The sequence below is a fragment of the Silene latifolia genome, chromosome 7, assembly GCF_048544455.1.
Source record: "Silene latifolia isolate original U9 population chromosome 7, ASM4854445v1, whole genome shotgun sequence".
Classification (NCBI taxonomy): Eukaryota; Viridiplantae; Streptophyta; class Magnoliopsida; order Caryophyllales; family Caryophyllaceae; genus Silene; species Silene latifolia.
This window is the reverse complement of record NC_133532.1, coordinates 62507275-62522277: the sequence shown is the minus strand read 5'-3', so window position 1 is coordinate 62522277 and position 15003 is coordinate 62507275. Positions and strand designations below refer to the sequence as shown.

The window sequence follows — 15003 nt, the reverse complement described above, 5'->3', positions numbered from 1 at the left end:
TAAAAATACATTTTTTTCCGTTAAAATTACACTTTTTTGTGTTAAAATTACACTTTTTTTTCCGGTTAAAATTATATTACTAAATCTATTAGTTATGAAATCTCATTTTTTACTTTGTTCTTGTTGATATCACTTTGTTAATATCCGTCTTGTTATATATATTTGCCAAATTTCGTATTTAAAATTTTCTTTTGGTATTGTGTGATTTAGGATCTATTAAAAATACTTTATCGGTTAAAATTACACTTTTTTCCGTTAAAATTACACTTTTTTCCGTTAAAATTACACTTTTTTTGGGTTAAAATAACACTTTTTTTCGGGTTAAAATTAAACTTTTTTCCGTTAAAATCACACTTTTTTCTGTTAAAATTACACTTTTTTTCGGGTTAAAATTACACTTGTATTCATTAAAGTTACATTTATCTCTACTAAGGTTATCTTCTCAATGACTAAAGTTACGCTTTTGGACTAAAGTTAGAACAATTTGGACTGAAGTTACAGAAATTTGGACTAAAATTACACAATTTGGACTAAAATTACATAATTTGGACTAAAGATACACAAATTTGGACTATAGTTATACAATTTGGATTAAAATTACACTTTTATGGACTAAAATTACACTTCCGTGGACTAAAATTACACTTTTGTAAACTAAAGTTATACATTTGTGGATTAAAGTTACACATTTGTAGACTAAAATTATACTTTTTTGGACTAAAATTACACTTTTGTGGACTATAATTACACTCATAAAATGATAAAAGATCAACACACTATCAATTTACTAAGTTACACTTTGGTGGACAATGATTGAAATTGCACAATCTAAATGACTCAAAATAAATGAATTGTGTAATTTTAGTTCAAATTGTGTAATTTTACTCTAAATTTAGTCGTAAATAGTGTATTATTAGTTCAAAATTATTCGTAAATAGTGTATTTTCAGTCCAAAATTGTATTTTTAGTCCAAAATTGTATAATTTTAGTCCAAATTTAGTTGTAAATATTGTATTCAATTTAGTCGTAAATAACTCCATTAGTTCGTCCAAATTAGTTAGTCCATATTGTCCAAATTAGTTAGTCCAAATTGTCCAAATAGTCCAAATTAGTCTGTCCATATTGTCCAAATTGTCCAAATTAGTTAGTCCAAATTGTCCAAATAGTCCAAATTAGTCTGTCTAACTTTAGTCCAAGAGTGTAACTTTAGTCATTAATAGAGATAAGTGTAATTTTATCAGGAAAAGGTATAATTTTAACCGAAAAAAGTGTAATTGTAAGAAGAAAAAGTGTAATTGTGACAGAAAAAGTGTAATTGTAACAAGAAAAAGTGTAATTCCAACAAGAAAAAGTGTAATTCCAACAAGAAAAAGTGTAATTTTAACATAAAAAGTGTAATTGTAACAAAAAAAGTGTAATTGTAAGAAGAAAAAGTGTAATTCCAACAAGAAAAAGTGTAATTTTAACATAAAAAGTGTAATTGTAACAGAAAAAAGTGTAAATGTAAGAAGAAAAAGTGTAATTGTGACAAGAAAAAGTGTAATTCCAACAAGAAAAAGTGTAATTTTAATAGGAAAAAGTGTAATTTTAATAGGAAAAAAGTGTAATTATAACAAAGAATAAGTGTAATTTTAACCAAAAAAAAAGTGTAATTGCTAAAGAAATAAGTGTAATTGTAATAAAGATAAGTGTAATTTTAACCAAAAAAAAAAAGTGTAATTGTAACTTTAATAAGAAAAAGTGTTATTTTAGCGGATAAAAGTATAATTGTAATGAGAAATAAATGTAATTTTTAAAAAAAAGTGTAATTCGAACAAGAAAAAGTGTAATTTTAACCAAAAAAAAGTGTAACTTTAATAGATTCTACCACACCCAAATCTGAAAAGAACCGACACTGCCACACTCAAACCTAAAATAAAAAAAAAACCGACACTACCACACTCAAATCTGAAAAAAAAAAAATAAAAAAAAAAAACGGTGAAACACTACACCAACAAAACAACAACAAGAACATCAAATAACTTCAAAAAGTGGCATTATAGCATTCATCGAGACTTTAGAAATTATTATTGTTCGTAACAATGTACGGAGTATTATTTGAGATTGATGAAGAGTCGTCGGTGATGTATGTGATTGGTCTAATTAAATTCTACTGAGGTATATTCCATTCTACTCCGTAACAATTTTTGGAAGTTGCAACCCAATTAAACAACTAGCTTAATCAAGCAACTTGGTTTATGAAATTACTTTGTTTATACTAGTTTATATATACACTGCCATATTCAATTCATCGCAGCTAAGTGAAAAAAAAAAAAAACAAGATCCATAAATGAAAAAATCTCAGATTTTGAAAAACGTCATGCCCAAAATCTCGCTAGCACCACCGTCACTCTCCCCTGCCGTGGTGGTCGACAACCATGCCCAACAACCACGAACACCCACCACTACCGCTCCCACCACCACTAACAACCCAAAAAAACGAAAAAAAAAAAAGCACAAAAAAACCAGATCTGCGAATGGAGTCGCGGTTGTGGGGCTGGGTTGTGGTCGTGGGTGGGTGGCAGTCGTGGTTGGTGGTCGTGGTTGTGGGTGAGTGGGCTGGTGGTTGTAATGGAGCCGCGTGTGGGTGGTTGTGGTGGTCTGCGTAAGGGTGGCTGGTGGTTCTTTTGGGTTTTTTTTTTGGTTTTTTTTGAGTAATTATTTTGGTTTTTTTATTTCCAGATTTTGTTTGTTTGGTTTTGTTAGATGAGAGGGGATGAAGGGATGATGAAATTAATTTTCAGAAATTTTTGTTTTGGTTTGTTTTGGTTTTGGGTTTTTTGTGGGTTTTTTTTTTTTTTTTGTGGTTTGGTGATGAGAGGAAGAGAGAAAAAGGAGAGATTGTGAGATTTAGAGAGAGGGAATGAGTTTGTGATAATGAGGGATGAATGGATTAGTGGGTAAACTTAATCAAGAAATGATGAGCCTAATTGATTAGATTGATTTGTGGCCATTCATTGAGATGTAATCTCATCCTTCATCCCTTCATCCAAGAGTTCTTATAAGGACTTAGGACCAATCGATTGATGGAAGGGACTTAGAAGAACTTATCACTATATATATATATATATATATATATATATATATATATATAAGATTAATTTATGTTTCTCTGTTTACCATGAGTTTATGACCTTGTCTCTTTATTTTCTTTGTCAATACATTTTATATTTATCTCCTTATATTCTTAGGTGTTAAAAAATTATTAAAATATTTATTGTGCCATATTAATTAAGGTAGACTAACAATCTTACCAAGTAAATATGCCAAATTAATCAAGTATTGTAGCAATTATTGATAATGACATGGAATAAAATTAAATATTTCTAGCAATTAATGACAATGACTTGGAATAAAATTAAATGACTTTTCCTAGCCTTTTAATTAGATAGTATAGATTTTTCTTCGTTCTATATATTCAGTTTTTATTTCAAATACATATAATACTACTCCATATGAAATCTTGAAATTATTAACTTATAGTTAATTCCTATTTTTTATCGTAGTTTTTTTGAATTAATTAAGTTTAAAGCTAATGCAATATGGATGGATTTTTAAATGAAAAATAAGTGAATTAAATTAATACAATATAATAATAAATTGGTAGTCCATGTTATATTAGTTTGCCAAGTCACATTGTTATTGTATACGTGACTTTTTTTCATCCTATGTGGCAATGCCTACGTGACATTTTTAGGCTAGCCTTCTGATAATATTTTATAGATTTATGACATTTAAGATATTTATATTAGACAATGAGATAATAATGAATAAAATACATTTGTCCCTACTATAAAAATTGCGGTGTTTGATAAGATACTGTGACACCATAAAGGCCATATATTAGGTCCAATACATATCTAGATAAAGTTAGACCCAATTTCTATCTAAAAGCATTTAGGCGGGAGGATTTTCAGTTTTTTTATTTTTTTTTTAGTATAAGGGGGAAGATTAGATTAAAATAAGTGTTGTTAATTATGAAAATTAGATAAAATAAGCGTTAATTAATATTGGGATTATTCCCAATACTATTCCCGCCAAATCCCTCCCATATTTCCTCCTACGTTCCCTCCAAACAAAAATGGGAATCTTTGACTAATCTTTACACGTAGCCCGCGATAGTGGTGGTTAACAGTGCGGGTCGGCCGGGTCCGGGACGGGTCGGGGCGGGCCGCGTCAGGTTTTGGGAGACCCGAAACCGGCCTGGGTAAGGGGGCGGGACGGGCCGGGTTGAGGCGGGTCGGGGCGGGCCGGGTCAAAAGTGACCCGCGAGGCGGGTCAAGGGCGGGTTTATGGGCGGGTCCGGGTTTGGGCGGGCTGGGTTTGACATTTAGGGATCCGTAACCGGCCCGTATATAGGACGGTCCGGGTCCGGGTCAGGCGGGCCGGTTTCATCAGTGGGTCACAGACGGGCCGGGTCCGGATTAGCAAGGCCGACCCGCACTGTTGACCACCCCTAGTGCCCCGCGCTGACTGGTCTGTGTACCAAGCCCGCCGTATACATCTAACATCTTTGGAATAGGAGGGAGTACAAAAGAAGTAACTTCGAAGTAAACAGTCTTTTTTCCAAAAGGCCACAAAGTTACATCTTTAACACTAGGCATAAGATCAAAGCATTGTAACACTCAACAACACGCCCATATACTCACATACACAATCTAGTAAATTACAACGCCATGATGCTGAACAAAAAGTTGTTCAATATTTGTTGTCCTTCACGTGAAGATAATTAGTGGCCGCCAGCGTAGTTGCCAAAAGTTGCTTCAGAGTTAGCCTTTGCCCTACCAAGGAACACTTGTTGTGCCCTTTGCACATTCTCTGTTATTCCTTGCCAAGTCTTAAGGGTACTTTGTTGAAGGGCACGTCCATAACAAAAAGACATGGTCCATGGCTTTTTTGTCTGAAGCTTGTTTATAGCATTGAGGTTAAGAGTCGCTTCCTCCTCGGTCTGGTGTCCACCAGATAAGAACATGATTCCGGGCACAGCAGCTGGGACGGTCCTCTGAAAGGTACGGGTGGTGTACGCAGCAACCACCATAGGGTCCACCTTTGTACTTCCTGATCCTGGTGTGACCATGTTAGGCTTCAAAAGAGTCCCCTCAAGGAGTACATGGTGGTCGTTGAGGGCTTTGTAGCAAGCCGCGAGCACCCGCTCAAAGGCTTCTGCACACTTATCAATGTCGTGGTCCCCGACGACCATGATCTCGGGCTCTACAATGGGAACCAAACCATTCTCCTGACAGATAATAGCGTAGCGAGCAAGGGCTTTCACGTTCTTTGAGATAGCGAGGACTGATGGCTCATTTGGGCCTACCTTGAAGAAAGCATGCCATTTAGCAAACCTGGCGCCGTCAGAGTAGTATTGGGCACAACGTTTGCCAAGGTCATCTAGACCCTGGGTGATCGTCTCACCATTGGTTCCAGCTAGTTCAACAACACCCTTGTCGACTTTGATACCCGGGATGACACCACCTTCCTTCAATATTTTAACAAATGGCTTGCCTGAAAAATAATCAGAAAAACAGTTACTCCCTCTGTCTCGAAGAAAGCATGCCATTTAGCAAATGACTTTTCCTAGCCTTTTAACCCGGGATGAAGCCAATGACTTAATGACAACAACAACATCAGAGCCTTAGGGTTCGTTTGGATTGAAGGAATTAGAGAGAAGGGGAGGGGAGGGAAAGGGAGGGATTTAATTTCCTTTGTTTGGAAAAAAAAATATGGGAGAAAGGAAATGTAATGGGAGAGAAATGAGAGGACTTATTTTCCTCCTATGTAACAAACTATAATCTTTCCGATGGTGGCAAGATTTGGAAAGAAAACATTATTTGGACTCTAATTATACCACCAACATCCTTCAATCCTCCATCCATTCTTCATCTCCCTCCTTCCTCCCCTTCCATTTCCCTTCATATTTTTTGTTATCCAAACACCCACATCTCATTTACCCTCCCCTTCTCTCCCCTCCCTTCACCTCCCCTCACTACCCCTCCCCTCCCCTTCCCTCCTAAAATTGTATCCAAACGGACCCTTAATCCCAAAATCATTTGAGGTCAGCTGAAATGAATCACAACAACAACATTTGAGCCTTAATCCCAAAATCATTTGAGGTGAGCTGAAATGAATCATACTTTAGAATCGTCTATGAGTGAACGCACATCTCATAATTCGAAAGAAAAAAAAAAGAGAAAAGAGAAAAATGAAAAACAAAAGGGAGTAATTTATTTTCCCTTTCATCTTTGGGGCATATCTTTATCGCATAAAAACCATAAAACACTCTTACATTTCAACCATCCCGCTTTAATTCTGTGGAAGAAATTGAGTGTGAATGATCAAATTACTCATCAATCAAGTTTATTATTAAAATAAAAAGACAATAATTGATGGAAATACCCAAGAATAAAAGAGGGAGTAGTTTATTTGGAGTTGGAAACCCATCATCATTGAAACTACCTTAACAATGTTTACCTGAAGCGGACTTTTGGTAAAAAGTTTCTTCAAAGAGAATTACGCCACTAAGGTACTGGAATACTCCGGGGGTGGTGAAGAGAAGCTCACGAAGAGCCCTCCTATTACACTCAACATTCTCAACATTAATGCTTGCGAACCGCTTGCCGATAGTAGCAGTGGACTCATCCGATGCAAGGATACCTTTACCAGGAGTGGATATGTAAGCGGCGTTGGCAATCAATTCATCTGCGAGTCAATCACAACATCGTATATAGTAATTTTAAAAAAAAATGTGATATTTCTTAATTTTCCAGTATTTAGTCGGAGTTAATTATATAAAGCAATTACTCCGTAACTGTTTTTTCGACACATATATTTAGAATACAATAAATGTCCAAGACATCGTCCATCCTAGACTAGTGTAAGGCATCCATTATCACTTAATACATAAGAAACTAACTGGAAAACGATAAATAATAAACCGGTAAATTAATAATTACAACCTTATATATACTACTTTTCTAAAATTACTAACTTATAAAAAAAAAGTGCTAAACTTACTACCTTACAAAGCATAAATGTATACAAATTGCTACCAAATTCACTTTCCGGTTACTTAAAAGAGAATATTCCGACACAATTTAAATTTCCCCCCTAAAACTTCAATTTTTTGACCAAAAACACCCCTCTTCTAATTTATCTTACTTTTACTCACCTCCCTTCTCTCCTATATTCTGATTTCCCCTTCTTTTACCATCTTCTTCCTCTGCATCTTTCTTTTTCTTCAACCTTATCCCCTCATCCAGTCATCCTTCAAGACTGAGAAATAACAATGACTATATTTTAAGGAAAAAAAAACCCATTATTTAGAGCAATATCCCCAAATCATTTTGGAATTAAGGTTCTGATGTTGTTATTCAGAGCACTGTTCTGAACACATCTACATCATCTTGTCTTGAACATCAACATCAACAACAATAATCAGCAACATTAACAATAAAAACAACAAAAATTTAGGACCCCAGTTCAAAATTAGGGTTTTAATTTGAATGAGGTAGCAATGTAGCAAGAAAAATTAGGAGATTTAATTCAAATGTATAATAAAAATGAAGTTAGGCTTTCAAATTATAAAACTCAAAAACAATAACAGGTTCTACTTCAATCATATTACTAAACAAAAGTATTAAAAATAAATTTGTTGATTACATACTTTGTTAGTTGAACAGAGGAGAAATCGATAAAATAGATTGATATAGATTAATTAAATTAAAAAGAAGGAATGTGAAGAGAGGAGATATAAGTAAGAGAAATAATTGAGTGTGTTTAGTGAAATTTTGAGGTTGACTATGTATTTAACTGAAAGGTATTTTCGTCATTAAGCATAAAAAATAACCGGATAGTGAATTTGATAGCAATTTGTATGCACTTATGCTTTATAAGGTAGTAAATTTAGAACTTTTTTTAATAAGGTAGTAATTTTAAAAAAGTGTTACATATAAGACTGTAATTATTAGTTTATCCATAAACTAAAGTGAATACAACATTATTAAAGGCCTTTCATATCAAAATTTGTCTCTAAAGTATGCCCCTCATGATTTTATATATTACATACTCATAAAATATACTCCAAGTATGTACTATTAAGTAAAATTTTCTGTGAGATTGTGATAATGTCATAAAGAGTCGAGTCAAAAGAGTGCTCTTAGCACTACTCATTTGTTTAATAAGGGTCCTTAAGTATGTTTAGGATAATAATTGATTCTCAATTGTCGGGACTATGAAACGTGTTGTGTTTAGACTTGCTCGGGATTGACAAAGTAGCACAAGATCATGTCCGAGTTTTGTCACAAGTCAAGGGATGGCAAGAAGAACCTTTGGGGCAAGAAGACAAGCATCAAGGAAGAATTTGGAGAAGACGGATCAGGCATTTTGGCAGACTGCCATTTGCCACAGCAGTCTGCCATGGCAGTCTTCCTTTCAGCCGGCAGTCTGCCATTCAGCCGGCAGTCTGCCGGTGTGCTGGACTCGTATTTATTGCTTGGGTTTTTGGCGTAAATGAAGGCCCATTTCCATGTTTACCCTAGAATTTCGTGCAGCACTATATAAACTCCAAAATTTGAGAACCGTCTTATCACATCATTATTGAATAATCACAAAAGACTTGTATGAGAAGAATACTTTGTTTTTGGGTTCAAGTTGTAATCTTTTATTGGGTCTTTATGTCAATCCTTCCACAATTCTTGGTTTCATCCATGGTTATGGAAGGCTAGACCTTTTTCTTGGTGTAATTTGGTGAGACACTACTCTCCTTAAGTTTGTAAGACTCTCTTAATCTTTCCTCAATAATTATTACATATTTCCTTGGTTTTATTGTTCATGTTGGATGTTATTGTGTTAGGAGTAATTAACCTTGCATGTTAATCATCTTACTATTGCAATTCTAGTAGCAAGCTTGCATCTTTATGAAGTTGGATTAAAGTTTGTATCTTTGTGAGTGGAACTTGTATGTTAATCTTTGGGATAGTTGGATTAAGCCTCCTAAAGGATTAATCTTGACACTTTTGTTTGGCTATTGTTCTTCTTGCTCTAATATGCAAACCTTGTTGTGGTTTTCAATTAGGTGACCATATTAGTAGGACCAACTATTCCGGTTTAGGAGTAAGTAGTCACCATCTTACATAAGTGGTTGAGTAATTGTTGAGGGAAGAAAAAAGAGAGGATCTTTGTGCTTAGGAAGTAGTTGTTGAGCCTTGTTACACCAAGTTCTCCTTTATATTGATCTTTGCATATCAAGTGTTTGTTGATTTATCTCTTAGAAAATTTCACATCTTTAACTTTGTTATGTTATCTCAAAGCCCAATTTCCTCTTTTATGTCAATCTATTGTTGCTCATTGTGAATATGCATAGTTTGTGATTAGTCCTTGATTGTTAATTTAAATCGTCATTAGTATCTCAATTAGTTTACTAGTCAAGTTTTAGTTGTTAGACCTTCTCTTGGGTTCGACCCTTACTTATGCTATACTACTATTCTTAATTGCATAGTGTAGAGTTGAGTTTGGTTTTATAAATTGTTAATTTGATAGGCTAATTCTAGTATTTAGCGACCTAGTATTTCGCTAATCAAATTTTGGCGCCGTTGCCGGGGAAGAGCAACATAGCTAGATTTTGAGTTTGTGAATTTATGCTTAGTTGTTTTTATACTCTTTTTGTTGTTATAGGTAAGTGGAAGTTCTAATTTGTTTTGTGTAGTGTGAAAGTTTATGTTTAATCCTCAACAAAGTGGTGAATCAACTCCCGTTGAAGACGATTCATTCGGAGCTTACTCTTGGTTGTTTACAAACCCGTGGTATCAAAGACAACCTAGGGAAACCCAAGTTGAAGAAGAACCACTTTCGGTAGACCCCATTGAAGTAGAGTATCCTAGAATGGCGAACGATACTAGAACCATTCGTGATATAAGGGCAAGAAACTACGATTAACAACCATTATGCATCACATACCCTCCTTTGGGAGCAAATGCCAACTTTGAACTTAAGGGTTTCTTCATTCACAACTTACCCAAATTTCATGGGCAAGCGGGAAATGATCCTAACCGACACTTATCGGAGTTTCACATGATGTGTGAAGGAGCCATCCCAAACGGAGTGACGGAGGACCAATTCAAGCTTCGTGCCTTTCCGTTTTCCTTGATGGATGCGGCTAAGGATTGGCTTTTCTATCTCACTCCGGGGTCCATAAGTACTTGGAAAGAGCTGAAAGCGATTTTCCTTGAGAAATTCTATCCCGACTCACGCCACAACCGTGCAAAAAAGGCAATCACCACCATAGAGCAAGATGGTGGGGAAACCATGTACGAATATTGGGAAAGATTTAAGAGGTTAGTGGCTCAATGCCCATACCATGGGTTGAGTGGGGATGATCTTCTTGTTAACTTTTATGAGGGTTTAGGCCAAGAAGATCAAAGGATGGTCAATTCCGCCACCGGGGGAGGTTTGGAGAATTATTCCATAACGGATGCTAAGAAGATCATTGAGAGACTTGTCTCAACCACAAGAAATTATGGTAGAATTCAAAGGGGATCAAGAAATGTATCTTCAATGGAAACCACCTCCTCTTCTACTCAAAATCTTGAGCAAAGTGTGAATGACCTAACTCACCTAGTGAAGAACATGATGGGAAACACTCCAAACAAGGAAGGAAGTCAAAGGAATCGAGTGGAATGCAACTATTGCCAAGGCCCTCATTTGGAGGAAGCTTGCCCCATTATGATAGAAGAAGGAATTGGGGTGGAAAATGTGAGTGCAATGGGTTATGGAAATTACAATGCTAGGAATCCTTCCAGGGGAGGATATTACAATTATGACCCCAATGGTAACACCTACAATGTTAGAAGTAGAGACAACTCTCGTCTTGGTTGGGGTGGTGACACTTCCAAGAGCTTTGTTAATGGCCAATTCAATCACTTGAGGGACCAAAATTCAAATCCTCCAAGAGACCAAAATTTCCGACAAGGGCAAGCTTCAAAATTTCAAGGAAATAGGAATGGCAATTCTAACAACCAAGGTCGAAACCAAAACCATGGTCAATCATCCCAATTTGGCAACCAATGCAACAACACCAATTCTCAAAAGGAACCAAGTGTTCAAGACTTTCTCAAGAATATTTTGCAAGAGCAAGTTAAAACAAACAAGAGGTTTGACAAGATTGATGCCGACAAGGGTGTTAGTGATGCCAAGGTTGCCAACCTTGAGGTCCAACTTGGACAAATTGCCCAAGAACTTGCCAAACACAACCAAAGGAATTCCACTTCTATTCCCTCCACTACATTCCCTCCTAGGAGAATGCTAATGCCATGACATTGAGGAAGGGGAGAACTTTAGAATCCCCTCCAAAGAAGAAGAGAAGGGCCAAGTCACATGAGAGGATCATTCACATTGAAGAGAAAATTGAAGAAGAGCTTGTAGTTGAAAAGGAGAAAGAGACACCCTCTAAAGCTAATGGAGAAGAGGAGAAGAGCCCCTTGAGCAAGGACAAAGCAAAGCAAGGAAGCAACAACACCAAAGCTCAAATTGAGGAGATCGAAAGAGAATACGTTGTGGAGGTACCTTTTCCTAATGCTCTCACACATTCTAAGAGGGTCGAAAGAGATGAGGATCTCTATGAAACTTTTAGAAAGTGTGAAGTAAACATCCCTTTGCTAAATCTTTTGAAAGGTGTTCCGAGGTATGCAAAGTTTCTCAAGGAACTTTATACACCTAGGAGAAGCCCAAGGAAGGGAACCCAACGAGTACGGGTAAGTGAACATGTCTCCGCCATATTTAAAAAATCACTTCCCAAAAAGTGTGGCGACCCGGGAATTTTCACCATACCATGCTCTATTGGGGACAAGAGTTTCACTCATGCTATGTTAGACCTTGGTGCATCAATCAATGTTATGCCCTATGCCCTCTATGAGACCTTGGGACTTCCACCATTGAACAAAACCGATGTAGTGATCCAACTTGCGGATCGCTCAAGCATATACACAAAGGGAATGGTGGAGGATGTGTTGGTAGAGGTAGATCACTTAACCTTTCTGGCCGACTTCTATGTTCTTGATATGGAAGCCGACTCGAGGGCCACTCCAATCCTTTTGGGGAGGCCTTTCATGAAGACCTCTAAAACCAAGATTGATGTGTCTAACGGAAACCTCACCATGGAGTTTGATGGAAAGAAACTCACTTACAACATATATGATGCTATGAAACATCCCGACGACAAACATTCATGCTATTTCTTAAATATAATTGAACCCATTGTCCATCAAGTGTATAATTTGTATCAAAGGGACCCTCTTGAGGTGACCTTAACTAACAATGTGGAGCAAGAAGGGTTGCGTGTTGTGTTGCCAAATGATGTGCAGGATTATGTCAACAAGTTAGAGGAAGAAATAACCTTTGAAGATGACCAAATGGAAAAGAGAGAAGTCGAAATCAGGGATTTTGGCAGACTGCCAAACACCACCGCAGTCTGCCACCGCAGTCTTCCAGTCCCACGGCAGTCTGCCACATCCCCTGTTCCGCGAGTACTTGTTTTTCTTAAAGAGAAATCATAACTACTCCAAGTTCATTCCCCTTGATGCCTCACTTGAAAGACCACTCCCTTTCGTAATGAAACCCCCAAAATGCGACCTCAAATCCCTCCCAACTCATCTAAAATACATCTTTCTTGGGGAGAATGACACAGTACCTTTAATCATCTCCAAAAAAACTCCAAGAAGATCAAGAAGAAAGGTTGGTGAGCATGCTCAAGAAACACAAAGGAGCATTTGGGTGGAGCATAGCCGATATCAAAGGGATAAGTCAAAGTACTTGCATGCACAAGATTCGGTTAGAGAAAGAGGCTAAACCCGTGAGACAACCTCAAAGGAGACTCAATCCGCCTATGATAGAGGTGGTGAAAGAAGAAGTCATCAAGCTTCTTCAAATGGGAATCATCTACCCCATTAGTGATTCCCAATGGGTAAGTCCTACTCAAGTTGTGCCTAAGAAAGGGGGGGTGACGGTAGTCAAAAATACCCAAGGGGAATTGATTCCCACCCGTTTACAAACGGGATGGAGGGTGTGTATTGATTATCGTCGCCTCAACCAAGTCACTTTTAAAGACCATTTTCCCTTACTCTTTATAGATCAAATGCTAGAAAGGTTAGGTGGAAAAGAGTACTATTGCTTTTTGGACGGGTATTCCGGGTACTTTCAAATCCCCATTCACCCGGAGGACCAATCCAAAACAACTTTTACTTGTCCATTTGGTACTTATGTCTACCGCCGTATGCCCTTTGGATTGTGCAACGTCCCCGAAACTTTCCAACGTTGCATGATGAGCATATTCTCGGATTATGTAGAGCGTATTTTGGAAGTCTTCATGGATGACTTCACCATCCATGGAGACTCTTTTGAGCCGTGTCTAGACCACCTCACTATGGTCCTAACAGGATGCATAGACTCCCACCTCGTACTAAATTCTGAAAAATGTCACTTGATGGTGAGTAGCGGCATTGTGTTAGGGCATATAGTGTCGAAAAGAGGGATTGAGGTGGATACGGCAAAGGTTGAAGTAATTAAGACCATACCGTACCCATCTAATACTCGAGACGTGATGTCGTTCTTGGGACACGCGGGTTTTTATCGTAGATTCATTAAGGATTTCTCCAAAATCGCTAACCCCTTGTGCAAACTTTTGCACAAGGATGTGGAGTTTCTGTTTGATGATCATTGTAGGGAAGCATTTGACTTATTGAAAGAGAGACTTTTATCGGCCTCAATCATTCAAGCACCCAAGTGGGATCGACCTTTTGAGATCATGACCGATGCAAGCGATTTTGCCCTTGGAGCCGTTTTAGGACAAAAAGATGACAAAGCTTCATATGTCATTCAATATGCCTCATCCCTCCTCAACGATGCCCCAAGAAATTACACTACCACCGAGAAGGAATTCTTGGCGGTAGTATATGCTCTAGAGAAGTTTCGTTCATACTTGCTAGGAGTCAAGGTAATCACTCAACTTGTGAGCAAGAAAGACACCAAACCAAGACTAATGAGGTGGGTTCTCCTACTAAGTGAATTTGACATAGAGATAAGAGAGAAGAAGGGATTGGCAAATATTGTGGCCGACCACCTTAGTCGCCTACAACTCAATGATGAACAAATGAAAAGGATGGGGGTAGTTGATGGGAGTTTGCCCAATGAATCTCTTTATAGTTTGAGAATGACGGAGCCATGGTATGCCAACTTGGTAAATTACATGGTGACTAAGAAGTTTCCAACTTCTTTATCATCAAGTCAAAAGAATAAGATCAAGGCCGATGCCCGATTCTACATATGGGATGACTCTTATCTATGGAAAATGTGCCAAGACCAAGTCATCCGAAGATGTGTACCGGATGTAGAAGTACCACCCATCCTTAAACATTGCCATGAATATGCTTGTGGAGGTCACTTTGGACCCCAAAGGACAGCCCGGAAAATTCTTGAGAGTGGCTTCTATTGGCCAAACATATTCAAAGATGCTCACATTTTCACAAAAAACTTGTGACAAGTGCCAAAGGGTTGGAAACATATCAAGGAAGAACGAGATGCCTCAACAACCCATGCTTTACTTGGAAGTCTTTGATGTGTGGGGGATAGACTTCATGGGACCATTCCCCAAATCGGATGGCTACCTCTACATTCTATTGGCGGTAGACTATGTTTCAAAGTGGGTTGAGGCCATACCAACTCGGAATGATGATGCAAGAACGGTCTCAAGTTTTGTTCAAAGCCATATTTTCTCGCGGTTTGGTTATCCAAGGGCATTGATAAGTGACCGAGGCACTCATTTTTTCAATCGGATTATGGAAGGGTTGTTAAAGAAGTACGGGGTCGTGCACAAAGTCTCCACCGCTTACCACCCACAAACAAATGGGCAAGCGGAGGTATCAAACCGGGAAATCAAGAATATATTACAAAAAACGGTGAACCCCGATAGAAAATATT

General features: G+C 37.4%; 2 protein-coding genes across 2 annotated transcripts; one reads left to right on the top strand and one right to left on the bottom strand.

The window, feature by feature from the left end:
• Positions 1 to 4604: 4604 nt before the first annotated feature.
• On the bottom strand, positions 4605 to 5667 carry LOC141591110 (fructose-bisphosphate aldolase, cytoplasmic isozyme-like). The gene has a single exon (XM_074411538.1). The coding sequence runs from the start codon at positions 5594 to 5596 to the stop codon at positions 4769 to 4771; it is 828 nt and encodes a 275-aa protein (XP_074267639.1). The 5' UTR covers positions 5597 to 5667; the 3' UTR covers positions 4605 to 4768.
• Positions 5668 to 10107: 4440 nt separating this feature from the next.
• On the top strand, positions 10108 to 12584 carry LOC141590162 (uncharacterized). The gene is made up of 2 exons (XM_074410770.1): positions 10108 to 11226; positions 11385 to 12584. Exons 1-2 carry the CDS (start codon positions 10108 to 10110, stop codon positions 12582 to 12584), a joined length of 2319 nt encoding a protein of 772 aa, XP_074266871.1.
• The last annotated feature ends 2419 nt before the right edge of the window (positions 12585 to 15003 follow it).

Coding starts and splice junctions, on each gene's coding strand:
- LOC141591110 (XM_074411538.1), bottom strand. CDS start 5,596: ATGGCATGCTTTCTTCGAGACAGAGGGAGTAACTGTTTTTCTGATTAT.
- LOC141590162 (XM_074410770.1), top strand. CDS start 10,108: ATGTGTGAAGGAGCCATCCCAAACGGAGTGACGGAGGACCAATTCAAG. Junction 11,227..11,384: donor AGGGTGTTAGTGATGCCAAG/GTTGCCAACCTT, acceptor TCCCCTCCAAAG/AAGAAGAGAAGGGCCAAGTC.